Here is a 27,880-nt window from a genome sequence, read left to right on the forward strand (position 1 = left end):
CCTCGGGTCTTGTGGATGCTGCTGGATCCTAGTGCACTCAGCACTCTTCCAGCTGAAGGATGTGCACAAAGCCCTTGCACATTGCACTGCTGTAGCATCTCAACTTTTCAAGGAGCTGTGTTGCTGGGGGGCATGTGGTGGGGAATAGGGAGCTGTGTTGCTGGGGGCCATGTGGGTGGGGGAATAGGGAGCTGTGTTGCTGGGGGCCATGTGGTGGGGAATGGGGAGCTGTGTTGCTGGGAGCATGTGCATGGGGGGAATGGGCAGTATGGGCAGTGTGTGTGGCTGGGCTAGGGGCAAGCAGCGTTCCTTAACCTCTATATGTGTTTCTCTCTTCTCCAACATCCCCACTCCCCACCCCCCACCATTCAGATTGACAAGATGGCTTTTGCGATGCAACAAATCAATCTTGCTGTTCTTTTGGTTGCTCCTGGAGCTGAGGAGGAGGAGCAGGAGCAAGAATTGCGAGCACAGGAGGCCCAGGCCTTACAACTTGTAGGAGTAGAGGGAGACAGCCACCAGAGGCAGGGTGTGGCCACCATTCACCCAGAGGGAGGCGCAGGAGAAGGAGGGAGCGGAGACTCCGGCAGTTCCACACACGAGTTGTCGTTTGAACAGATGTCGGATACTGTGTGCCGTCGACGTCAATGTGGTCACGGATGTCCTGTAGGCCCAGGCTGGGCAGTACATCAAATTTATTCTGGACCAGGCCCATCCGGAAGCTTGGGCTGCAGGATTTGTGGCCATTGCGGGGATGCCTAATGTACAGAGGGCCATCGACGGCACCCATGTCACCCTCAAGGTCCCCCTGGGGCAAGTGGGGTGGGGGAGAGGAGGGAATCGCTCGTGGGTTCTGGGGAACCAATGGCTTCATTTTCTCAGTGACACAGCATTGAGTGGCCTCCCCAACTGAAAGAAGCAAGAGGTTTTTGTCTCTCTCTCTCTCTCACTCTCTCTGGAGGCTGCTGTTTAAGTGTCAGAAGACAGGCGTCTCTCTGTATCTCTCTCCAGAAGTGTTAAAGCCCTCCAGGACTGCTAACAAGTAAAAGCACAGAAGCCTGTGTTGTTTGCTAACGGATTTTGAAGAGGGGTTTAAGTCTATAAGAGGAAAATTGCTTGAACTGGACCTAGTAGACATAGGTTAGCAATTAAGAATTGTAGCTTGTCATGTTTAAGTACTTCAAGTAGTAAAAGTTAAGTTAAATCATTTATGTTTTTTGTTTATATATCCAATTCAATTCGATCAAAGTACAATTCAAAGTCTCAGCAAGTGAGACATTCCAGGTCCGAGCTGACAAGACAGGCTCGCCGCTTCCTGTCCTGGGCTTGATCTACATGATCCAAGCTGATTGGAGCAGGCATTGCACCTCCTCCAAGGCTCGATCTCATTTGCATCTTAGTCAAAAGGCTGAGATGCCGCTTGAAAAAATTGCTTCAAATGAAGCCTTAGTGTAACCTCATGACTTCAACCAAGTGCAAGATGTCGATACTACACTTGATCTTAGCCAAAAGGCCGAGAAGGTAGGGCGGTTGATGTCATATACATGGATTTTAGTAAGGCGTTTGATAAGGTCCCCCATGGTCGGCTTATGATGAAAGTGAGGAGGTGTGGGATAGAGGGAAGGTTGGCCGATTGGATAGGTAACTGGCTGTCTGATCGAAGACAGAGGGTGGCGGTGGATGGAAAATTTTCGGATTGGAGGCAGGTTGCTAGCGGAGTGCCGCAGGGATCAGTGCTTGGTCCTCTGCTCTTTGTGATTTTTATTAATGACTTAGAGGAGGGGGCTGAAGGGTGGATCAGTAAATTTGCTGATGACACCAAGATTGGTGGAGTAGTGGATGAGGTGGAGGGCTGTTGTAGGCTGCAAAGAGACATAGATAGGATGCAAAGCTGGGCTGAAAAATGGCAAATGGAGTTTAACCCTGATAAATGTGAGGTGATTCATTTTGGTAGGACTAATTTAAATGTGGATTACAGGGTCAAAGGGAGGGTTCTGAAGACTGTGGAGGAACAGAGAGATCTTGGGGTCCATATCCACAGATCTCTAAAGGTTGCCACTCAAGTGGATAGAGCTGTGAAGAAGGCCTATAGTGTGTTAGCTTTTATTAACAGGGGGTTGGAGTTTAAGAGCCATGGAGTTATGCTGCAACTGTACAGGACCTTGGTGAGACCACATTTGGAATATTGTGTGCAGTTCTGGTCACCTCACTATAAGAAGGATGTGGAAGCGCTGGAAAGAGTGCAGAGGAGATTTACCAGGATGCTGCCTGGTTTGGAGGGTAGGTCTTATGAGGAAAGGTTGAGGGAGCTAGGGCTGTTCTCTCTGGAGCGGAGGAGGCTGAGGGGAGGCTTAATAGAGGTTTATAAAATGATGAAGGGGATAGATAGAGTGAACATTCAAAGACTATTTCCTTGGGTGGATGGAGCTATTACAAGGGGGCATAACTATAGGGTTCCTGGTGGGAGATATAGGAAGGATATCAGAGGTAGGTTCTTTACGCAGAGAGTGGTTGGGGTGTGGAATGGACTGCCTGCAGTGATAGTGGAGTCAGACACTTTAGGAACATTTAAGCGGTTATTGGATAGGCACATGGAGCACACCAGGATGATAGGGAGTGGGATAGCTTGATCTTCGTTTCAGATAAAGCTCGGCACAACATCGTGGGCCGAAGGGCCTGTTCTGTGCTGTACTGTTCTATGTTCTATGTTCTAAGCGATATATTTAAACTATTGTTAAAATAAAGTTCGTTTTGATAAAAGCTTCCTCGTATGTCAATAAAATCACGCCTTGAGTAAAACACTTTATGTTTTTCACACTGATGCCAAAACATAAAAAATACTTGGGATCTAGTCTAACTTCATAATATAACTTGGGGCGTCTGATCGGGTCCCTAATGGGTCAGATTTTGATACAGAACCAGGTGACAACAAGGTTATTGGCATTATAAACATCAAGCTGACTGCAGCTTTGAAATGCCAAGCCATAGTACTGGACTGGAGAGTGGGTAGATCTTCCTTTAGAAGGAACATTACATAAAATTTCCTGTAACTTCTATATATAAAGTACCACAAATTAACCCCTTTTTCCATGAAAAACAAACTGAGCTTGCACAGAAGGGAGCAAGAATGCAGAAGTGGCTTGAAATAATTTAAGGATCTAATTTCACTCAACTTCACAGCTGCCAAATTTAAGGATGTTACCGCCACAGAGGGAGTATGATGGAGGTTCACCAGACTTATTCAGGGGATGGGGGGGGACTGTCTTATGAAGAAAGATTGGGCTCAACTGGGCCTGACTTTCAAAGAGTGAGAGGTGATCTCATTGAAAGCTACATAACACTGAAAGGAATAGACAGGGTAGCTCACAGAATCATTGGATCCTGACACTGCAGAAAGTGGTCATTCGGCCCATTGAGCCCATATTGACAACAATCCCACCCAGGCCCCGTTCCCACATACTCACCCTGATAATCCTCCAGACACTAAGGGGCAATTTACCATGGCCAGTCCGCCTAACCCGCACATCTTTGGACACTAAGGGGCAATTTAGCATGGCCAATCCACCAATCCTGGCTCATAGTGCCAGGGACCTGGGTTCGATTCCTGCCTTGGGTGACTCCTTGGGTGTGGAGTTTGCACAATCCCCCCGTGTCTGCGTGGGCTTCCTCCGGGTGCTCTGGTTCCCTCACACAGGATGTGCAGGTTAGGTGGATTGGCCACGCTAAATTACACCTTAGTATCCAGTGCATTCCAGATCTGAACCATTCATAGCACATTAAAAAAGCAATCTCCTCCAATTTTCTTTGGTGAGTATCTTAAATCTGCTTCCTCAGCGACTGACCTTCGCTGGAAGCAGTTTCTCCTCATTTATCCCGGCAAATTCATTCGTAGTTTTCGTAATGTCCTAATTATGTTTGTGTGCTTTACACAAAATAAGGGACATGATTTGCACACGTAGGGGGCGATCTTCCCCAAAAGATTCTAATGGCGTGGTCTTACCAGCTCACCGCCCTAGTCGATTGGCACAGCGAGCAGTAAGATGGCATACTGATCGAAAAATTGTCCATTTTCACGCAGTTACCGGCACTGTTTTGACAGCAGGATTGGTTTTGTATCTTAATGACATGCGAATGAGTCACGCACAGCATCATCTAGCCTCAGCAGCACTTACCTCCACGTCAGTCAGTCCTCAGACCAGCGAGAATCACTGCTGGTCTCCACGAGCGGTAACCAGACGTGATGGCCTTGCTGGGAGTTTGGGAGGCCATTGAACCCCCCCCCCCACCCCCCACCCCCGGGTGATCAAAGGCATGGCTGGGCAGTGCAGTGCCAATCTGGCAACCTGGCACTGCCCACCGGGCACCATAAATGTGCCAAGGGCAGTGCCAAAAGGGTGGGGCCTGAGTAGGTGTGGGGCTATGACAGGGCAAGGGGGGGAGCTCTGCAGTGGGAGAGGCAAGGGGAGGTTTCTGCAAGGGGAAAGCAAGGGGGAGCTCTAAAATTGGGGAGAGATGTGCTGATGGGAGGGGGGGTGATCACAGGGAGGGGGGGTGGTTATGGGGTTATGCCAGGGGGGATGATTGGCAGAGAGGGTGTGCAAGGTGTGATGATCGACAGGGGGTAATATGCAAGGGGCTGTGATAAGAACAAAGAACAAAGAAAGGTACAGCATAGGAACAGATCCTTCGGCCCTCCAAGGCTGCACCGATCATGATGCCTGCCTAAACTAAAACCGTAAAGAACAAAGAAAAGTAAAGATGATATGCAAGGGACCAGGGGGAGACTGGCACAGGGAGCGATTGGCAGAGGGTATAGACTGCACAGAGGGTCATGACAGGGGACTCATTAAGAGGGGCCCAGTGCCTGGATGTTGACGACCTATGTTGCCATGGGTGGGACAGGGGGGTTTACACTGCTGCTGATGATAGGGATGAGGGTGTCTGTGGGGGAGGTGAGGGGGAGGTCTCCCAGTTCAATGGGGGATCAGGCCGCCTGCTCAATGGTGACCCGAGCAGCCTGCAGCCGGCTTCCCGGCGAGCTTCCCCCTGCCGGTGAGAACTGCTGTTCTACTTTTCACTCATTCTGCTGCACACAGATGAAGGTAAATTCGCCATCGTCCCAGCTGACCAGAGGCTGTTCACCCTTTGAGAGGGAGAGCGGACTGATGGTAATTTAACCACACCTCAGGCAAGGGACAAGGTTGAGATGGCGCAGCCTTCGTGAACAACCTCAGCCGCGACAGGAATTGAACCCACGCTGTTGGCATCGCTCTGCATCACTAACCAGCCGTCCAGGCAACTGAGCTGAAGCAGCCCCCATGCACATGTGCACAGCTGAGAGCAATGGGCAGCTTTATAAACTGCATGTTCAACATCATCTGTATTGGTTAACCAGTTTATCAAAATAGCAATGATCAACAAACTTCCCTTTCCAACATAGTTCTCCAATTCTGCAACTAAAGGCAAATGAGTCTCAAACCAAAGACTCAAAGAGATTTTTTTTTTAACCACAACTTGCAAATGTCATGATTTAATAAAATCTGTCTCCAGCAGCCCCTGGGCGAGGACATACGCAGAAACTACAAACTGAGAGACTAAAAGGAAGACAAAGCTCGAGGCAAAATGCAATCTCTATCCTGGACCAACCTCCTCAGTAAGTCATTAATACTGAACATCAATGTCTATTGATCAATGTGGAAAATGTTTTGAAATACAATATGCAGTTCTGATGTAAACAGCTCCTCCGACACGGATAGGATGGCACAGTGGTTAGCACTGCTGCCTCGCAGCACCAAGGACCCAGGTTTAATTCTGGCCTTGGGTGACTGTCTGTGTGGAGTTTACACGTTATCACTGTGTCTGTGTGGGTTTCCTTCGGGTGCTCGTTTTGTTCCCACAGTCTAAGATGGCAGACTGGTGCAGAAGGTGAAGTCGCATGGGATCAGAGGTGAGCTGGCAAGGTGGATACAAAACTGGCTCGGTCAAAGAAGACAGAGGGTAGCAGTGGAAGGGTGCATTTCTGAATGGAGGGCTGTGACAAGTGGCGTTCCTCAGGGATCAGTGCTGGGACCTTCGCTGTTTGTAATATATATAAATGATTTAGAGGAAAATGTAATTGGTTTGATTAGTAAGTTTGCGGACGACACAAAGGTTAGTGGATTTGCGGATAGCGATGAGGATAGCGATCAGAGGATACAGCAGGATATAGATCGGTTAGAGACTTGGGCGGAGAGATGGCAGATGGAGTTTAATCCGGACAAATGTGAGGTAATGCATTTTGGAAGGTCTCATACAGATAGAAAATATACAGTAAATGGCAGAACCCTTAAGAGTATTGATAGGCAAAGGGATCTGGGTGTACAGGTACACAGGTCACTGAAAGTGGCAATGCAGATGGAGGAGGTAGTCAAGAAGGCATACGGCATGCTTGCCTTCATCGGCCAGGGCATTGAGTTTAAAAATTGGCAAGTCATGTTGCAGCTTTATAGAACCTTAGTTAGGCCGCATTTGGAATATACTGTTCAATTCTGGTCGCCACACTACCAGACGGATGTGGAGGCTTTGGAGAGGGTACAGAAAAGATTTACCAGGATGTTGTCTGGTATGGAGGGCATTGGCTATGAGGAGAGGTTGGAGAAACTTTGTTTGTTCTCAGTGGAACAACGGAGATTGAGGTGCGACCTGATAGAAGTCTGCAAGATTATGAGAGGCATGGACAGAGTGGATAGTCAGGAGCTTTTTCCCAAGGTGGAAAAGTCAATTACTCGGGGGCACAGGTTTAAGGTGCAAGGGGCAAGGTTTAAAGGAGATGTACGAGGCAGATTTTTTACACAGGGTGGTGGGTGCCTGGAACTTATTGCCGGGGGAAGTAGTGGAAGCGGATACGGTAGTGACTTTTAAGGGGCGTCTGGACAAATACATGAACAGGATGGGAATAGAGGGATATGGTCCCTGGGAGGGTAGGGGGTTTTAGTTCAGTCAGGCAGCATGGTCGATGCAGGTTTAGAGGGTCAAAGGGCCTGTTCCTGTGCTGTAATTTTCTTTGTTCTTTGCTGGGTGGATTGGCCATGCTAAATTGCGCTTTAGTGTCCAAAGATGTGAATGGCCTCCTTTTGCACTGTAGGACTTCTATGATTCTATGACAAACACCAACCTACCTTCTCTTACTTGTTGCGTTACATTTCTTTTGCTCCAGAATCTATCTACTCATTCATTCAACTTTTCATCAGGATTATTTTTATTCTCACCTGATGAAGGGGCAGCGCACCGAAAGCTTGTGCTACCAAATAAACCTGTTGGACTTTAACCTGGTGTTGTGAGACTACTTACTGTGCCCTACTCCAGTCCAACACTGGCATCTCCACATCATCATTATTTTTATTCTGAGCATTCCACTTTCCACAGCTAGACTTCAAGCAAGTCTCAGTCCGGTGTGGGTTTGGTTGTCATTAACTCAGTTTTGTATTGCATTGGATCTTATGATAGTTGAAGCATTGGAGGGTTTTCAACGTCTTCTGTTGTGCCAGCTCTTTGCATGAGGAATTTGGTTAGTCCCACTTCTCCACCTATTTTTCATAGCTTGCAACTTTTCTTCGTATCTCCAGATGTTATCCAATTCTCTTTTGAAGGCTGTGGTGAACCATCGTTGGTTCCCACTGGATAGTACTGAGCCAGGGTCTGGCCAGTACTACAAGTATGTACATATGTTACTGTTGGGTTAGGGATGGGTTGTGCTACTTGTTGCTGTTGGGGTTAGGGTGGGGTTGTTACACCTTTGTATGATAGTGTTGTGGTACATCCCAGTCGGGCTCCGCCTCCTGGGAGAGGTATAAAGGTCCCTGCTCTGGCCGGGACCCCTTCAGTCTGGGATCGTGTATATAATTGATAGCTGCCTTGTTACAGCAAATAAAAGCCTTTATTTCCTGAGCATCAAGCCTCGTGTATGATAACGCGCATCAATTTTATTTGCTCTAAATAAACTCTCGACAAAAAAAAGAGAGTATGGAGCAGATACTGAAGCCGGAACGCCTTACACTAGATCCACGTGCGGTGGGCGCCTCTAACACCTTCGACCACTGGCTGAAGTGTTTCGAAGACTACCTGGCAGCCTCCGCAGCGGTCACCACAGCTGATGACAGACTCCGGGTCCTCCACGCGAGGGTAAGCGACACTGTCTACCTCGCGATCCGTGCGGCCACCGATTACACAAAGGCCCTCGAGCTTCTGAAGAAGCGTTATATCAAACTGCCCAACGAAATACACGCTCGTTACCTCTTAGCCACTCAACGACGGCAGTCCGGCGAAACGATGGAGGAATACGCGAACGAGCTCCTACAGCTAGCCAGGGGCTGTAACTGCAAAGCTGTGTCAGCTGAGCAGAGTATGAACGACCTCGCCCGAGATGCGTTTGTGGCGGGAGTTGGATCGTCGTACATTCGACTCAAACTACTGGAGAAAGGTAACCTTGACCTCACCCAGGCAATAGAACTAGCGGAGATGCTGGAGACGACCTCCAAAAGCCTAGTATTGTATCCTGAAGACCACGTGGAGACAACGTGGCAGGAGCAGTCGCCAATCCCTCCTCGTCCCTCGGGTTCGAAATGCTGTGTAATGGCGTGCTCACACTCGGGCCAGACGACGGCAGCAGCTCCGGGCGGCCCACGGTGTTACTTCTGTGGGGGAGCGAAGCATACTCGGCAACGGTGACCCGCTAAAGCTGTGTTGTGCTCCGCCTGCGGTAAGAAGGGGCACTATTCGAAAGTGTGCCGATCCAAATCTAGGAATAGCAGTGCGGCCTGCGATTCCTCAGAGCCCGGTTCTTCGTCGTCGAAATCGTCGAGGGTTTCGTCCACGTGCGAGGCCAGGATGACGCCATTACGGTCGACGGAGTCGGAGATGTGTGACCACCAGGGGTCGCTGAGTTTGGCGCCATCACCCACGTGCCACCTATGGGAGCGGCCATGTTGGTCGGCACCGACAGCGAACAACCAGCAGTGCCTGCAGTGGCGCTCATGAACCAACGGTGGCGTCGATCATCCTGGACCAGGCCAAGCCTCATAGACTTGACAAATCTATGATGGACATTAAGGTAAATGACCACTTGATTTATTGTCTGTTTGACAGCGGGAGCACTGAGAGCTTTATCCATCCAGACGCTGTGAAGCGGTGTGGACTCCGGATTCAACCTGTCAAACAGACAATTTCTATGGCATCGAGGTCCCGGTCTGTCACCGTGCGAGTGAGTTGCGTGGTAACTTTAATGGTGCAAGGCACAGTTTACGAGCGTTTCAAGCTCCTAGTGTTGCTGCACCTTTGCGCGCCAATACTTCTCGGACTAAACTTCATGGTCCACTTGAGGAGTGTAACCCTACAGTACGGTGGGCCACTCCCTTCGCTTTCAGTGGGAGAACAGCAGCCTCCAAATTGCCCAACGCGCCCCGCCCGTAGCCTCTCGACGCTGAAGATCACCACACCCTCCCTGTTCCAGAATCTTGTGCCAGGCTGCAAGCCCATTGCGACTAAGAGTAGGCGTTACAGCGCTGAGGATCGGATCTTCATTCGATCTGAAGTTCAGCGGCTCCTCAAGGAAAGGATCATACAACCTAGCGCTAGTCCGTGGAGAGCGCAGGTCGTGGTGGTCAAGAGCGGGAACAAACCCCGGATGGTCATTGACTATAGTCAGACCATTAATCGTTACACGCAGCTGGATGCGTATCCCCTCCCGCGCATATCTGACATGGTCAATCAGATTGCGCAGTACCGGGTGTTCTCCACCATAGACCTCAAGTCTGCCTACCACCAACTCCCCATTCGCCCAGAGGACCGACAGTACACGGCTTTTGAGGCGGATAGTCGCTTGTATCACTTTCTCAGGGTTCCCTTTGGTGTCACCAATGGGGTCTCGGTCTTCCAGCGTGCTATGGACCGAATGGTGGACCAGAACGGGCTGCGGGCTACCTTCCCGTACCTGGATAATGTCACCATCTGCGGCCATGACCAGCAGGACCACGACACGAATCTCCTGAATTTCCTACGCACTGCATCTCACCTGAACCTGACCTACAACAGGGAGAAGTGTGTGTTTCGTACGCGCCGTTTAGCCATCCTAGGATACGTGGTGGAAAACGGGGTCATTGGCCCTGATCCAGACCGTATGCACCCCCTTTCTGAACTTCCCCTGCCCACTAGTGCAAACTAACAACGGATGAATGAACACCGCTCGACAATCACCAGGCAAGACTGTTCTCTTCCTGTTGGGGAGCACTTCAGCGGTCACGGGCATTCGGCCTCTGATATTCGGGTAAGCATTCTCCAAGGCGGCCTTCGCGACACACGACAGCGCAGAGTCGCGGAGCAGAAACTGATAGCCAGGTTCCGCACACACAAGGACGGCCTCAACCGGGATATTGGGTTTATGTCACACTATTTCACATAAATATTTCTGCTTTTTTCCTCCTGAGTCTTTATCATGCGATCCTAGAATCAGAATTTATGTCACACTATTTGTAACTCCCACAGTTGCGTGGACCTGCAGAGTTTCACTGGCTGTCTTGTCTGGAGACAATACACATCTTTTAGCCTGTCTTGATGCTCTCTCCACTCCCATTGTTTTGTTTCTTAAAGACTGGATTAGTTGTAAGTATTCGCATTCCAACCATTATTCATGTAAATTGAGTCTGTGTCTTATAAGTTCTGTTTGTGAACAGAATTCCCACTCACCTGAAGAAGGGGCTCAGAGCCTCGAAAGCTTGTGTGGCTTTTGCTACCAAATAAACCTGTTGGACTTTAACCTGGTGTTGTTAAACTTCTTACTAGTGCAAAAGCACTGAGAAGATGCTTAGGCTTCTTCTCTTATTATGCGCAGTGGGTTCCCAATTACGCGGACAAAGCCCGTCCGCTCATTAAGTCCACTACTTTTCCCCTAACGCCGGAGGCCCGATTGGCCTTTGATAAATTGAAAGCCGACATCGCGAAAGCTACGATGCACGCGGTTGATGAGTCCATCCCCTTTCAGGTGGAGAGCGATGCATCTGATTTCGCCCTGGCCGCCACACTTAACCAGGCGGGCAGGTCCGTCGCATTTTTTTCCCGCACCCTCCAAGGCCCCGAAATTCAGCATTCAGCAGTGGAAAAGGAGGACCAGGCCATTGTGGAGGCCGTCAGGCACTGGCGCCATTACTTGGTGGGAAAACGGTTCACCCTGATCACGGACCAGCGGTCCGTGGCGTTCATGTTTAATAACACACAGAGGGGCAAGATCAAGAATGACAAGATCTTGCGGTGGAGAATTGAACTCTCCACCTATAACTATGACATCATGTATCGTGGATATGGAATGGATTAACAGACCCTCCAATTAAATCCTAATTTGGTGTCAATTATTCAATCGAAGTCACTGATATATAAAGGAGTTACAGTGGCACTGGGTGTTGGTGGAAAATTATATCTGGAGTTGGATTAAAGAAATAAAGGTCGTTTATGAAGGAGCTGAACTCATGTCTCCATTTCTGAACTACAACCGAGAAGCTCAAACAGTGGTAGCAGAGGATGGTTACTGGTTCCAAGTAAAGGGCTGCAAGTTATGACTTCTTCAAAAAATAGGGCAAGACTTCACTCAAATTCTAATCAACAAAGGAGTGAGTAGGAGACAACAAAATGGCTGAACCGAGAGTAAAGGTGTCAGGATATGACTAGCCACCATTATTCTCAGACAGTCAACATTATGACCAATAGAAAAGTGAAGTCACCATATGGACTAAGGTAACTGGTTTGGGGAAGAGAAAACAAGGAATGGTTTTGGCTCTTTCTTTTCCAGAGAGAAGTCAAATTGGACGCAAAGTATTTTCCAAATTAGAGTTGGAACATTTGGACTCGGAGGAAGGTCTGGACACCTTATTAACCTTTATGGATAAGATCCATCAGAAAGATGGCTTCCTGAGTGTGTATGAAGCGTGGTTAGATTTTGGAAATCAGAGGAGATTTTTATAGAGGAACATGTGGTGGAATTTAGCAGACGATATAAAAGGCTGCAAAAACATGCCTGGAAATTCCACAGTCCGTGTTGGCATTTAAGTTACTGGACTGTGTGAAAATTATAAGTATGGATAGGCTCCTGGTTTTGACAGGAGTTAAGTTTGTAGACAAACACATCTTATATGATCAAATGTCAGAGGCCTTAAAACATTTTTTTTTAGGGAAACATTCTATCCCTGTGGCTTTTATGACACAAATGGGTCAGTCAGTGATGAAACAGACAGTGGCAAGTACACTGTTAACAGAATGGCGAAATCGTACAGGCACAAGCCACAATCCAGAGTATGCAGAAGATTGGAACCCAGAAATTACGAGGACAGAAACTCCTTTAATATCTATGGCAGAAGGAAGGATATGGAGAGGAGTGACAGAAAAATGAACCCCAGAAATGTCCAGAGTATGATAAATCAGTGTTTTCAGAGAGACTCTAAATTACATTATGCTTTCAACTGCCCGAAATGATCTAACAGAGTGTTTGAAGCTACGCATGACACGGAAGAGGAAAAAGGTAGTGACCAGAAAGAAGGCATTGTCTTAATAAAGAGAAGCTTTACTCCTGTAATGAAAGTTTTGTTTGCAGCCCTTTAATTGTGCTGTATTGGACAGTGGCTGCACATCTACCTTGTGTGGAATTGTCTGGTTAAAATGTTACCTGGGCTCTTTAAATGCTGAAAACCAGAACAAGGTTAAGGAATTTGAAAGTTCCACAAGTTTCAGGTTTGGGGATGATAATACCCTGAAGTCACTGAAAAGAGTGGTGATCCCTTACAATATTGCCAGAGCGAATCATTTCATTAGCACAGATGTTGTGCCAAGTGAGATACCTTTGCTTCTGAGTAGACCGTCGGTGAGGAAAGTGCTCATGAAACTGGATATGGAAAATGATACGGCAACAGTTTTTGGAAAAATGGACAGGGACAGGAATGAGATCACCAGCAAAGTTCCTTCCAGACAGTGGGGGGGGTGGGATTTGCTAATGATGCGTTTAGGGATATGTGTGAAACCATGAATATGGCTGTGGAAAACCCATTTACTAATGGGATGTGTGAAAGAAACCATGCGCTAATAGATGACATGCTCTGGAAAACTTTGGCAGATAGATCAGATTTCAAGTTAAAATTCAGCCTTGGCATGGGTGGTACCTGCAAATAATTCATTGCAGATGGTTGGGGGGCTATAGTCCCGTCAATTAGTATTTGGAAGGAATCCTAAAGTTCCATCCATTGTGAATGACCAGCCTCCAGCTTGGGAAAGGACCACAATTAGCTCTGTCTTTGCTGAGCATTTAAATGCATTGCAGAGAAGTAGAAGAGCATTTTTGAAGCCGGAGTCTCTGAAAGAATTTGCAGAGCTTTAAGGCACAACATACGGCCATTAAACACCGTTTTTCATCAAGGCATAGATGGCAAAACAATTGTTTTGCAACATGGTAATCAGACGATGAGGATTCATTCATCAAGGGCAATGGGTACAGATTACAAACTTGCAAATTTAGAGTAGACTAACATGATGAGGAACCAGGGTCATCTGGTATTCACTTGTTACAAAACTATGAGAACCAGTTAACTGAAATAGACAGGGTATCTGTAGAGGAACACAATATTTCTGATGAACTAGAACAGGCCATTTTTCCGAAAGTACAATTGCCAAAGTTGGTACAAAAGTGACACACTTGCCTGAAGGGTCCAGTCAATGGAAGGATGCAACTGTCATTAGTAGAGCAGGGAAGGCCACTGGAAAGTATAAACACTGGTTGAATGTACAGAATACAGAGGAGGCCGTCAGGACCATGGACTGGGAACACGAAGTTCAGAAATGGAGGGCACAGAAACGCAGCGTCAGCTCAGAGAGTAAGTGCGACAGTGAACATATTCACTGGAAGAGATTGAGAACCGTTGAAAGAACATCTCAAAACAGGAGGAAAAGATCAAGCAGTGGTAGCACAGAACGAGATATCAGGCGGGATAGGGGGCGGAGCGTGACGCGGTCTCGGAATATGGGTAAGATTACAAATGCTACTAGGAGTGGAAGCCCACATACTCGTGAGATTTTGGTGGCCTCCAATAAATTAGATGAAAAAGTTATCAAAGATGTCGAACTGTTGGAGTGAATTTGGGATATACACGGAGGTACCAGATAGGGGACAAAGAGCTCTATCTCACAGATGGATTTGCACTGAAAGGTGCTTTCTAATGGAAGGCAAAGGCCAGGCTTGTGGCGAGGGGATTTGGATTTAAGGGTGGATTCACCTACAGCAGGAAAGGTTATTTTAAAGATCTTCTTAGCTTTGTTAGCTGCAAATGCATGGGAATGTAAATCTACAGATATAAAAGCTGCCTTTTTACAGGGCATCAGCTTCCGAGAGACATCTTTCTCCATCCTCCTAAAGAGACAGCTAACACAGAAGGGGTACATGGGCTAAAAGATAGGTCTAGAGTTTGGTATTTTTTGGTAAGGTTGGTTTTGTTAAAGTTAGGCTGTTGCCAGTTGAAAACAGATCCTGCGGTGTGTTACAGGCACTATGAGGGGAATCTTTCTGGTATCTTTATGATGCGTGTCGGTGATTTTGTGTGGGGTGGCAGTAGTGATTTTGAAGCTATAGTAGACTCTGGGATGAGGAAAAAATTCAGGGTTGGAAGTCGGGCTTCAGGCACTTTCAAATATATTGGGCTGGAAATTGGACAGAGTCAGGTGTCATTTCACACCAGCAATCTTATTTGGAGAGTATCAGCCCAATAGCAATTAGTCACGGCCGGGCTTCACAAAGGATGCGGTGGTTTCTAAGAAGGAAAAAGAGGAACTCCGAAGTTTGATTGGGCAACTGAATTGGCTAGGTAGACAGATCAGATTGGGCGTTAGTTTTGTTGTCCTAGAGTTGAATGCAAAAATGAATGATAGTTATTAAGATATAGGAGCAGAATGAGGCCATTTGGCCCATCGAGTCTGCTCCGCCATTCGATCATGGCTGATATGCTCCTCATCCCCATTTTCCTGCCTTCTCCCCATAACCCTTCAACCCATTACCAATTAAAAATGTCTAACTCCTCCTTAAATTTACTCACTGTCTCAGCACCCACCGCACTTTGGAGTAGCGAATTCCACACATTCATAACCCTTTGGGAGAAGTAGTTTCTCCTCCACTCTGTTTTAAATTTCCTCCCCCTTATCCTAAGACTGTGACCTCTCCTCCTAGAATGCCCCACAAGAGGAAGCATCCACTACATCTCTATTTTATCCATACCTTTTATCATCTTGTATACCTCAATTTGATCTCCCCTCATTCTTCTAAATTCCAGACTATAGGCTATTCAATCTCTTTTCATACCCCTCATCTCTGCAATCAAATCTATTGAACCTCCTCTGAACTGCCTCCAATGCCACTACATCTTTCCTCAAATAAGGGGCCCAAAACTGTGCACAATACTCCAGGTGCGGCCGAAAGCAATGCCCTGTATAGTTGCAACAATACTTCCTTACCTTTGTATTTCTATTCCTTTAGCTGTAAATGCCAATATTCCATTCGCTTTCTTTATTATCTGCTGTACCTGCATGCTAGTTTTCGGTGACTCGTGGACGAGGACACCCAGATCCCTCTGCACCGGAGCACCCCGAAGTTTTCCACCTATTGAGATAATAAGTCGCCTTCCTATGCTTCCGACCAAAATGCACAACCTCACACTTATCCACATTAAACTCCATCTGCCAACCTACATACGTGCCATCACATGATCCTACAGTGGAAGACATAATGAGAGCAAACAAAACATTGGCCAAACTAAAAATGCAGGAGTGTGTTTTGAGGTTCCCGTTTCTGGGTGATCTTAGACACCTGAAACTTATAGTTTATGGTGATGCATCCTATGCCAATTTATATGATGGGTTTTCAAGCGTGGGAGGTTTTATAATATTTCTTTTGGGGGAAAATGTTGCCCCCTTGTGTGGAAGCAAAGGAAATAAGGCAAGTGGCCGCCTAGACACTAAGCCTTTAAGAGGCAGTGGATACGGCCTTTTTCATATCCCAGATATTAACAGAAATTTTGGGGTTAGGGGATTCGGGTAAAATACCCATTGAGTGTCACATTGACAATCAATCCCTTTGGGAAAATGTACACACCACAAAAAGTGTAAACGAGAAAAGGTTGAGGATTGACACAGCCAGCTTAAAGCAAATGCTGCACAAAGGGGAATTATCAAAAATTAAATGGGTCGATAGTCGCTATCAGTTCTCCAATTGTTTTACTGAGAGAGGGGCTACTTCGAAGAAACTTTTGGACGTTATTGAGGAAAGGTGTATCTTTCTTGGATGTATGTTTTTTTGCTCTTCCAAGAAATGTAAAAAAAGAGGAAGGGGAAATAGTGTGGTTTGTGCTTTGTGTTTTTCTGTGGAAACAATATTCAGCAATTTTTCTTCCAAGGAAGGGGAGACTGTTAGGAATGGATTAACAGACCTTCCAATTAAGTCCTAATTTGATGTCAATTATTGAATAGAAGTCACTAATATATAAGGGAGCTACAGGTGGCACTGGGTGTTGGAGGAGAATTGTATGTGGAGTTAGATCAAAGAAATGAAGGTAGTTTATGAAGAAGCTGAACTCGTGTCTCCTTTACTGAACTACAACCGAGAGGCTCAAACAATCTGGTCTGGCCTACATGTGACTCCAGAGCCACAGCAATATGGTTGACTCTCAAATGGCCGAGCGAGCCACTCAGTTCAAGGGCAACTAGGGTTGGGCAATAAATGCTAGGCCCAGCCAGCGACACCCATGTCCCATGAATGAATTAAACAAAATAATTTGAATGCAGCAATGAGCAGATAATCTGTTTTAATGATGTTTGTTGAAGGTTAAATATTGTGTGGTGTCACAGCAAAGCAGATGAATACGCTCATTATGTCATGGCCAATATTTGCCCCTTAACCAATATTGTTAAAATAAATGATCTGGTATCTATGACATTGTTGTTTGTGGGACTACTCCTGTAGATAAGTGGACTGCTGCATTTTCTATCTTGAAACAGAACATGTGAAGCTATGTGGCACCAACACGAGAGGTTTCTCGACTAACAGGATGCTGCCATGAGGGTGACACGGTGGCACAGTGGTTAGCACTGCTGCCTCACAGCGCCAGGGATCTGGGGTCGATTCCCGGCTTGGGTCACTCTCTGTGTGGAGTTTGCACATTCTCCCTGTGTCTGCATGGGTTTCCTCCGGGTGCTCCGGTTTCCTCCCACAGTCCAAAAGATGTGCGGGTTAGGTTGATTGGCCATGCCAAATTGCACCTTAATGTCCAGGGATGCGTAGGTTAGTGGGGTAAATATGGGGGTTATGGGGATAGGGCCTAGGTGGGATTGTTGTCGGTGCAGACTCGATGGGCCGAAAGGCCTCCTTCTGCACTGTAGGGATTCTATGGATTGAGGCAGTAAGACATTCTGCCTGCAATGTGTAGTGTGGTATATGAAAGTGTGCTGTCACGTATGTAGGTTGTATGTTCCCATGACTGGTGGATCATATCAAATGGCACACCCCTTTCCACTTTTATGATGGAATGCCCACAGTGCAGAAGAGGCCATTCGGCCCATTGAGCCTGCACTGACTATCCAACAGAGCATCTTACCCAGGCCCTCTCCCCCATCCTATCCCCACACATTGCTCATGGCTAATCATTCAAACCTATACATCTTTGGATACAAAGGGGAAATTTAGCATATCTTTGGAGTGTGGGAGGAAACCGGAGCACCTGGAGGAAACCCACGCAGACACGCGGAGAAAGTGCAAAACCGACACAGGCAGTCACTCAAAGCCAGAATCGAACACAGGTCTCTGGCGCTGTGAGGCAGCAGTGCTAACCACTGTGCCACTCCTCTGTGCAACTGTGCCACCCCTCACAACAGGCTAAGTGTTGAACTTACCCAACCTTGCACAATTCTAAACATTGGCTGGAGGACGGGGTGAGGGGGGGGTGGGGTTTGTACTGTCAGGGTGGCACTGCCACTTTGGCAATGCCAGGAGTCAGTGTCAAGGTGGCAGTACCAGAGCACTGCCCAGCCATGTCCTTCACCACTTGGGGGCTACACTTATCTGTGCACACTGCAACATGATCATCATGGGCAGTTCTCATTTTTAAAACCGGCGGTGATTCACAGTGGTGTGACATCACGCCAACTGGGTGGGATGTGACAATGAGGGTGGAAGTAGTGGCAGCAAGGCCTAAAACGTTGTTCAAATTGATTCCAAAATATACTAATAAGGCTCAAGCCTTTCCTGGTTATGTCACCGGTGGAGGGGTGTTGGTGGCGATCTCAATCCGAAATTTCGCCAGCAAATCCCGTTTTTGCCCTCATGAGATTTAGGCCGTTACGGGATTTGCGTCCCAGGCTAGTGTCAGGGCCTAGGTATGTAAGCATTGCATTGGATCGAGACTAATCAGTCTGCATCAATCTACCCTGAGTCTCATAAGCTTTGTCCAAAGGCCGTAAATTGTATTGGTGGTGGCACAGTGATTAGTACCGCTGCCTCTTACCTCCAGGGACCTGGGTTCGATTCCCGGCATGGGTCACTGTCTGTGTGGAGTTGACACGTTCTCCCTGTGTCTGTGTGGGTTTCCTCCGGTTGGCACGTTCTCCCTGTGTCTGCGTGGGTTTCCTCCGGGTGCTCAGGTTTCCTCCCACAGTCCAAAAGATGTGCTGGTTAGGGTGCATTGGCCGTACTAAATTCTCCCTCAGTGTACCCAAACAGGTGCCAGAGTGTGGTGACTAGGGAATTTTCACAGTAACTTCATTGCAGGATTAATGTAAACCAACTTGTGACACTAATAAATAAACTTTAATTAACTTTTAAACTGGTGATATTTGCACAACACACTCGGGTCTGAAAACCTGTCTCCTGTCAGTTACAGATGCAAAGTTGAACAGATGTCTTTGGTTTTTTTGCAGTGTTGCTGTGGCTTTGGCCTGAATGGTGTGCTGTTGGAGGTGGTGAGTAACAATCCAGAAATCGGGAACATCGATTTCACTGCGTAAAATAATCAAATGAAAATACTCTGAGGAGCTTCGATTTCATTCATTCATTAACCTTTTACTTCACGGTTTGATCATAAATCATAGGATTCCTACAGTGCAGAAAGAGGCCATTCAGCCTATCGAGCCTGCACTGACAACAATCCCATCCTATTCCCGTAACCCATGTATTTGCCCTGCCAATCTCCCAGACACTAAGGGATAAATTAGCCTGGCCAATCCCCCTAACCTGCACATCATTAGACACTGAGGGGTAATTTAGCATGGCCAATCCACCTAACCTGAACATTCATGGGCTGTGGGAGGAAAGAAGAGCACCCGAAGGAAACCCACACAGACACGGGGGGAACGTGCAGACTCCGCACAGATAGTGATCCAAGGCTGGGAATTGAACCCGGTTCCCTGGCACTGTGAGGCAGCAGTGCTAAGCACTGCGCCCCGTGCCACCCCTTGATAGAGGTGGAGAAGATTATGATAGGATTAGATAACATAGCCAAAGAAAAGTTGTTCCCTTGAGAAGATGGTGAAAGGATTGGGAGACACAGATTTTCCATTTTGGATGAGAGCAGCAGTGGGAAAATGAGGAAGAAACAGTGAGTGTAATGATCTGGAACCCACTGCCCACAAGACCTGTGGAAGCGAAGAACAATCAAAGCGAAACTGGATGGCACTCCAGGAATAAACAGGCAGGGCTATGGGTCAGATCACACGCTTGAGCCCTGGTGTGGGGCTTTGAACCTTGAGGCCAACTTAACACTGTAAATAGTTTCAGATAACAGTTTACTGCATTAAACTTTATCGATTTAGTAATAATTAGTTCTAGGCAATGCGCTCACAGTGCGATATATTCTCAAGTTGGAATCTGTGAATGAATCACATATCAAGAATATTAGACAAATAAATAATAGAAGTAATCAACAGAGTACCCGTAAGGAGAAAATGAAGGCCATGTCAGGAGTACAAGATCCTTCTTTACAATATTCGGTTGTCCAACAATGTTGTCCCTTTCCCCTCTTGTTTGTAACTGTTTCTTTCTTTGGCTCATATTAATCCACGTTCTTTTCACTTTATCTCTGGATTTATCAAAGACTTTGCAGAGGTTTCCGATTTAGATGAAGAAGATATGCAACGTGAATTTTTTGGCTCTGGTTCTGCATCTGATTCATCCGGTAAGATATCTGTTCCTCAATTCCATTCCGTGACTCTCTCAGTGCCTGTTCGCAATTGTATTTATTCATGAAGAATGCTTAGCTGATCATTAAAGTAATTTTGGTTCATTTGCTTGGAAACCTGAACTAGTGGTATTATCGCTCGACTCTTAATCCAGAAACTCAGCTAATGTTCTGGTGACCTGTGTTCGAATCCCGCCACGGCAGATGGTAGAATTTGAATTCAATAAAAAAAATCTGGGATTAAGAATCTACTGATGACCATGAAACCATTGTTGATTGTCGTAAAAAACCCATCTGGTTCACTAATGCACTTTAGGGAAAGAAATTTGCCATCCTTGCCTGGGTCTGGCCTACATGTGACTCCAGAGCCTCAGCAATGTGCTTGACTCTCAACTGCCCTCAGGCAACTAGCAATGGGCAATAAATGTCGATCAACCAGTGACACCCATGTCCCACAAATTATTATTTTTTTAAATCACAGGATGTGGGCATTGCTGGCTGGGTCAGCATTTATTGACTGTCCCTAACTGTTCTCCATTTCAGAGGGCAGGTGAGAGTCAACCAGATTGCTGAGGCTCTGGAGTCACATGTAGGCCAGACTCAGGCAAGGATGGCAAATTTCCTTCCCCAAAGGGACATTACGAGAACCAGATGGGTTTTTCCGACAATCGACAATGGTTTCATGGTCATCATTAGATTTTCAATCCCAGATTATTTTTTATCATTGAATTCAAATTTCACCATGTGCTGTGGCGGGATTTGAACCCGGGTGCCCAGAACATTGCGCTGGCTTTCTGTGTTATCAGTCCAGTGACAATATCACTATGCCGCTGCCCTCCAACAGCATTGGGCTTTCTCTGAATGGAAAGGGCGATGGGTCCAAGTTGGGGGGAGGCAGGAGTTGGGTACGCGGGGGGTGGTCAAACTGAAATTCTTCTAATCCGCCACGGTGCGGGAATGAAAATGTTAACTGCGGCTTGGTCTATGGAGCTCCTGGCCTGTGATGCAACCTTTCCAGGTTCACGGCCCACACCTGGAGACTTGAGGTGGACGCTCCAGTGAGGGAGTGCTGAACTCTCCGATATGCTGAACTAAGGCTGCCTTTCCTCTCTGGGGGGAGGGAGGGGGATGTACCCACAGCTGTACCTCAAAGAAGAGCAGAGAAGTTGTCCCGTGGCGCTGAGGCCAGCATTTAGCCCCCTTCTCCCCCCAATATCACAAAAACAATTTCACAGCAGTAGTGGGAAAATTAACCTTCAGCTTATTAGTGTCACAGGTAGGCTTACATTAACACTGCAATGAAGTTACTGTGAAAATCCCCTAGTCGCCACACTCCGGCGCCTGTTCGGGTACACTGAGGGAGAATTTAGCACGGCCAATGCACCCTAACCAGCACGTTTTTTGGACTGGGGGAGGAAGCCAGAGCAGCCAGAGGAAACCCACGCAGACACGGGGAGAACATACAGACTCGGCACAGACAGCGACCCAAGGCGGGAATTGAACCCTGATGCTGTGAGGCAGCAGTGCTAAGCAATGTGCCACCCACCTTGTAAACTCTCAGCTGATGAGAAGGAAACACTGAGTAACAGACAATAGTTCAGTCTGTCTGAAAACAAATCTTTTTTTTTGGATGATTTTGCCTTCTTTTGCAGGTGATGGAAATGTGGGTATATTGTGTGGCCCCCATGCACAATATCAGGCAGCAAATGGAGCTTTGTCCTGCGTGTGTGAGGAAGGATATATCCCAATTTCAGGGAAAACTTTCTTCACTGATGGGACAGGATGCAGAAGTAAGGACATTTATTCTTGAGAATTCTAAGCACAGGGTGAAAGTTCACCAAGACTCTTAAGCATTCAGAGGAACAAGAAATGCAAATATAAGGATGCAACATGTAGTTGGAATTCTGAGTGCCTAAATAGAAAATTAACACAGCAATGTTTGGTTTTCGCAGTGATTGATATTGAGCTTGGAGTTGGAGGGAGTGCAGCACTGATTTATCACATTTAAATATTGACCAATCTGTACTCAATTCCATTTCTTCACCTTTGCTCCATATCACTTGATAGCTAAATCTAACTAGAATGTATCAACCCCAGCCTTACAATCTCCAAATCCCCTCTCCTTCCCCTGACATCCACAGCATTTAGGGCAGAAAATTCTGTGTGGAGATCAAAGGACAAAGTACAAAGAATGGTGAGATAACTCACTGCCATTTCTCTTCCAAAGTACAAAGAAGTGTACAGCACAGGAGCAGGCCCTTTGCCCCCCTCCCCCCCCCAAGCCCGTGCTTGTCATAATGCCCTAACTCAACTAAAAAATACCTTCTGTCCTCACTTGGTCCGTATCCCTCTATTCCCTCCCTATTCATGTACCTATCCAGATGCCTTTTAAATGTTGTTAATGTGCCTGTTTCCACCACCTCCTCTGGCAGCGCGTTCCAGGCACCCACCACACTCTGCATGAAAAACTTCCCCCTCTCACCATGAACCTGTGCCCCCTTGTAATTGACTTTTCCACCTGAAGGGAAAAAGCCTCTGACTATCCAACCTGTCTATGACTCTCATAATTTTGTGGACCTCAATCAGATTTCCCCTGAGCCTCCATCTTTCCAGTGAAAGCAATCCTAGTTTATTCAAATGTTCCCCCTTACCTCCCTACTCAGTGGGTTGTGTTATATCAATCCCAAATCAGTCTTTGAAGTGTGAAACTAGTCACTAATACTCTTCCTGATAATGGGTTTATTCTCCGAACGCAGCAGCTTCCGATCTACTCTCCCATTATGGAGCACACACTGATGGCACAGTAGTTAGCACTGCTGCCTCACAGCGCCAGGGACTTGGGTTTGATTCCCGGCTTGGGTCACTGTCTGTGTGGAGTTTGCACATTCTCCCCGTGTCTGTGTGGGTTTCCTCCGGTTGCTCCAGTTTCCTCCCACAGTCCAAAGATGTGTGGGTTAGGTGCATTGGCCATCCTAAATTGCCCCTTAGTGTCCCATGATGAGTGGGTGAGTGGGATTACATAGAAACATAAAACATAGAAAAGCTACAGCACAAACAGGCCCTTCAGCCCACAAGTTGCGCCGAACAATTTCCTTACCTTCTAGGCTCATCTATAACCCTCTATCTTACTAACCTCCATGAACCTATCCAAAAGTCTCTTAAAAGACTCAATCGAATCCGCTTCCACCACCACTACCGGCAGCCGATTCCACGCACCCACCACCCTCTGAGTGAAAAACTTACCCCTAACATGTCCTCTATACCCACTCCCCAGCACCCTAAACCTGTGGCCTCTCGTGACAACCATTTCAGCCCTGGGTAAAAGCCTCTGAGAATCCACTCTATCAATACCTCTCAGCATCTTATACACCTCTACCAGGTCACCTCTCATCCTTCGCCTCTCCAAGGAGAATAGACCTAGCTCTCTCAACCTATCCTCATAAGGCATACCACTTAATCCCGGCAACATCCTCGTAAATCTCCTCTGCACCCGTTCTATGGCTTCCACATCCTTTCTGTAATGAGGCGACCAGAACTGGGCACAGTACTCCAGGTGGGGTCTGACCAGGGTCCTATACAGCTGCAGCATTATCTCCCGATTTCTCAACTCAATTCCTCGATTAGTGGGGTAAATATGTGGGATTATAGGGATAAGGCCTAGGTGGGATTTGTGTCGGTGCAAACTCGATGGGCCAAATGGCCTCATTCTGCACTATAGGGTTTCTATGGTTTCTGACCTTCAAGCCACACCCTTCAGAGAGTCTCAGCTAAACTGAAGACTTGCTACAATCTCATCAGCAAACTAGCAGGAATCTCTTGGGGAGCCAACACTTGAACTTTAAGAACCTCCTGTTTGTCTATCTGCTATTCAGTAGTTGAGCACTGCGCTTCTGTCTGAAAGAACTCTGCACGCTCTGCACACTGATCAATGTCCAGCTGAATGAGACCATGAGGAACATCTCAGAAGTAACCTGGTCAACAAACTCCAATGGGCTACCTGTACTCTACAGCATTGTGCCTCCACAACTCCACTGTGTAGCTAGCACAGGACGACTGCTAGAAAGAATGCACAAAAATCCAGACCTGGCGCTGGGAGGAGACATCACCCACCCACTCACCCAGCAAACGCCTCATCTCAAGGCGGTCAATCTGGAGCAAGCTGCCCAAGCCGGCCAGTTCTGCCGTGGACCTGTGGAAGGATGTGCGGCACCATGCCAACAATACTTTCACCGGAATCTTCCCATCCCACCCGCCACGGGAAGCATAGCGGGCAGGGGAACAGACCATGCAAAGGTCCGTTGACCTTGGACGCGATTTTCCGGTTTTGGGGTAAACCCGACCGGAAAATCCCGCCCTTGGGTTGGATTTGATTTATTATTGTCACATGTACTGGGATACAGTGAAAAGTATTGTTTCTTCCTATTTTTTGCTACCGAAGTGGATAACCTCCCATTTATCCACACGTAACTGAATCATAGAATCCCTACGGTGCAGAAGGAAGCCATTCAGCCCATCGAGTCTGCACCGACCACAATCCCATCCAGGCCCTACCCCCATGCATTTGCCCTAGCTAGTCCCCTTGTCACCAAGGGGCAATTTAGCACGACCAATCCACCTAACCCGCACATCTTTGGACTGTTGGAGGAAACCGGAGCACCCGGAGGAATCCCATGCTGACATGGGAAGAATGCACGGACAATGACCCAAGGCAGGAATCGAACCCGGGTCCCTGGCGCTGTGAGGCAGCGGTGCTAACCACTGTGCCACTCTGCTACCAGATGCCCTGGTCAGTTATTTCACTCCTGTTTGATAGGCAAGAAATGTGGAAGTCACAACACCGATCGAACTTTCAAAGTTGGAAAAACACTTTTTCAGAATATTGGTCACTGCATAAATCCAATCGCTTCTGATTTCAATTTCAGGTAATACTTCGAGAGTCTTAAACACAGTGGAAAACCTGGATACCTTCATCCATCGGCTGAACCAGAATGATTTATCTGTGATGGTGAGTTATTGAAACCTTGCCCAAGGATTCTCCGGTCTCGCACCTCCCGCTGCCACTGCCAGTGAGAATGGAGAATTTGGCCCTAAGCCAAATCTCAAGGGCTGCACGGTGGCACAGTGGTCAGCACTGCTGTCTCTCAGTGCTGGGGACCTGGGTTTGATTCCCGGCTTGGGTCACTGTCTGTGTGGAATTTGCACATTCTCCTCGTGTCTGCGTGGGTTTCCTCCGGGTGTTCCGGTTTCCTCCCACTGTCCGAAAGATGTGCTGGTTAGGTGCATTGGCCGTGCTAAATTCTCCCTCAGTGTACCCGAACAGGTGCCGGAGTGTGGCGACTAGGGGATTTTCACAGTAACTTTATTGCAGTGTTAATGTAAGCCCACTTGTGACACGAATAAATAAGCTTAACTTAAATCACCATTCACAGCAGCGGGGCTGGAGAGTCCCAACAATGGGCGAGGTCGGAGAATTCGCGCCCACTATCTTCCAGGCTCCTGGCATTGTCTATCCTGGCAATTGGCTGGCTAGTTCTGAAGGTACTCAACATTGTTGTTACGGTGACGGAGGGTCATAGTCATACAGTGCAAAAAAGGCCCTTCGACCCATTGAGTCTGCACTGACAATAACTACCATTAAAGTTGCACTAATCCCATTTTCCTGCACTTATCCCATATCCTTGAATGTTCTGATGTTTCGAGTGCGCAACCAAATACATTTTAATGGTAGTAAGGTTTCTGGCCTCTACTATCTTCCCAGGCAGTGCATTCCAGATTCCCACCACCCTCTTAAGTGAATTTCTTTTTCTCTGAATTGCCTGCCCCTTACCCTAAAATTGTGCCCCTTCGTGATTGGCCCCTCAACCAAGGGGAACAGCTGCTTCCTATTCACCTTGTTCAATACCCTCATAATCTTACACATTTCAGTCATGTCCCCCCTCAGCCTTCTCCGCTCTAGAGAAAACAATCCAAGCCTATCCAGTCTCTCCTTCCAGCTCAAATGCTCCGTCCCAGGCAACATCCCAGTGAACCTCCTCTGGTGAAATCACAGAATGCAATCTCAGGATTAGGCTGTTGATCAGCCATGATCGTGATGAATGGTGGAGCAGGCTCGAAGGGCTGAATGGCCTCCTCCTGCTCCTATCTTCTATGTTTCTAGGTTTCTATCCTTCCTATAGTGAGGTGACCAGAACTGCACACAGTATTCCAGCTGTGGCTGACCAACACTCTGTACAACTCCAACATAACCTCCCTACTCCTATACTCTATACCACGAATGATAAAAGCAAGTGTCCCAACTGTCTTCTTAACTATCCTATTCACTGGAAAGATTCCTTCTCTTTTTCCCACCTTGGTTGACCAGAATGGGTTTTTTGACATTTAAAAGGATGAATGTTAAATATTAGATCGGGATTAAAAGAAGAAGTTTGAAGGCTGAGGTTCTGAGGTCTGCGGTTTGAATTTGCAGTGTAGTTCTGCAACATCTTACTGAGTTGATTTCATTTATACAATAATGCAGTCCCCCCCGAGGTGACTCTTCAACACCTCTCAGCCTTCTGCGAGCTTTCCGACCTTCACCTTCACCGCCCAGTGCCCGCCCTGGCCCCACCCCCCCAGTGCTGAGCCTATCATAGTGCGAGTTCCACTCTGACCATCAGCTAATTGGACAGCCTGTGTAAGATCATGGTCGGAGTCCAATCGCAGTTAGAAGCACACATCTCATCCACTTCCAGTCCCCAGCGAATGCCATGGCGTCTGTCATATCCTGCAAAGACAAGCAACCACCAAATAGCCCAGTCCATCATTCAAACCAGCCTCCCATCCATTGACTCTGTCTACACTTCCCGCTGCCTCGGCAAAGCAGCCAGCATAATCAAGGACCCCACGCACCCCGGACATTCTCTCCTCCACCTTCTTCTGTCGGGAAAAAGATACAAAAGTCTGAGGTCACGTACCAACTGACTCAAGGACAGCTTCTTCCCTGCTGCCATCAGACTTTTGAATGAACCTACCTTATATTAAGTTGATCTTGCTCTACACTTTAGCTATGACTGTAACACGATAACTGAATCAAAAGGTTATATTTTTATCACTCTCTACCTTAAGCTATTCATTCTTTGATTTATTATTGTCACATGCATTAGTATACAGTGAAACGTATTGTTTCTTGCGCACTATACAAAGCATACCGTTCATAGAGTACATAGGGGAGAATGTAGTGTTACAGTCATAGCTAGGGTGTAGAGAAAGATCAACTTAATTGCGAGGTAAGTCCATTCAAAAGTCTGACCGCAGCAGGGAAGAAGCTGTTCTTGAATTGGTTGGTATGTGACTTCAGACTTTTGTCTCTTTTTCCCGATGGAAGAGAGAATATCCGGGTTGCGTGATTATGCTGGCTGCTTTGCCGAGGCAGTGGGAAGTGTAGACAAAGTCAATGGATGCCACACACCACGACTCCAGACTCCCACTGCCAAGGAAAACGAGTGCTCTACTCCAGGGTTCAGGCTCCGGCCTGATTGGCTGAATGGGTCATATGACCCTCCGAGAACTTGCCCCCTTAAAGGGGCAGGCTAACACAGTTTCCTTCTAGATTTTGCCATGGCAATGAGCAGAACATGTCACTTATGGGCAAAATGGCCACTTTGTTGCAGAAATGAATCCTC

General features: G+C 47.2%; 1 protein-coding gene and 1 non-coding gene across 2 annotated transcripts in view; one reads left to right on the forward strand and one right to left on the reverse strand.

Moving 5' to 3' along the window:
• Positions 1–1,326: 1,326 nt before the first annotated feature.
• On the reverse strand, positions 1,327–1,525 carry LOC144508143 (U2 spliceosomal RNA). Its single transcript, XR_013500231.1, has one exon. It is a non-coding gene; the product is annotated as a U2 spliceosomal RNA (small nuclear RNA).
• A 9,970-nt stretch (positions 1,526–11,495) lies between these two features.
• Positions 11,496–27,880, forward strand: part of LOC144507618 (adhesion G protein-coupled receptor E3-like) — a 66,306-nt gene continuing 49,921 nt past the window's right edge. The window contains exons 1-6 of the mRNA XM_078234772.1: positions 11,496–11,564; positions 12,713–12,987; positions 13,672–13,883; positions 20,136–20,216; positions 21,872–22,009; positions 25,142–25,224. Coding sequence (XP_078090898.1) covers positions 11,496–11,564; positions 12,713–12,987; positions 13,672–13,883; positions 20,136–20,216; positions 21,872–22,009; positions 25,142–25,224 — 858 coding nt within the window. The remainder of the gene's footprint in view (positions 11,565–12,712; positions 12,988–13,671; positions 13,884–20,135; positions 20,217–21,871; positions 22,010–25,141; positions 25,225–27,880) is intronic.

The sequence above is a fragment of the Mustelus asterias genome, chromosome 19 (assembly GCF_964213995.1).
Source record: "Mustelus asterias chromosome 19, sMusAst1.hap1.1, whole genome shotgun sequence".
Taxonomy (NCBI): domain Eukaryota; kingdom Metazoa; phylum Chordata; class Chondrichthyes; order Carcharhiniformes; family Triakidae; genus Mustelus; species Mustelus asterias.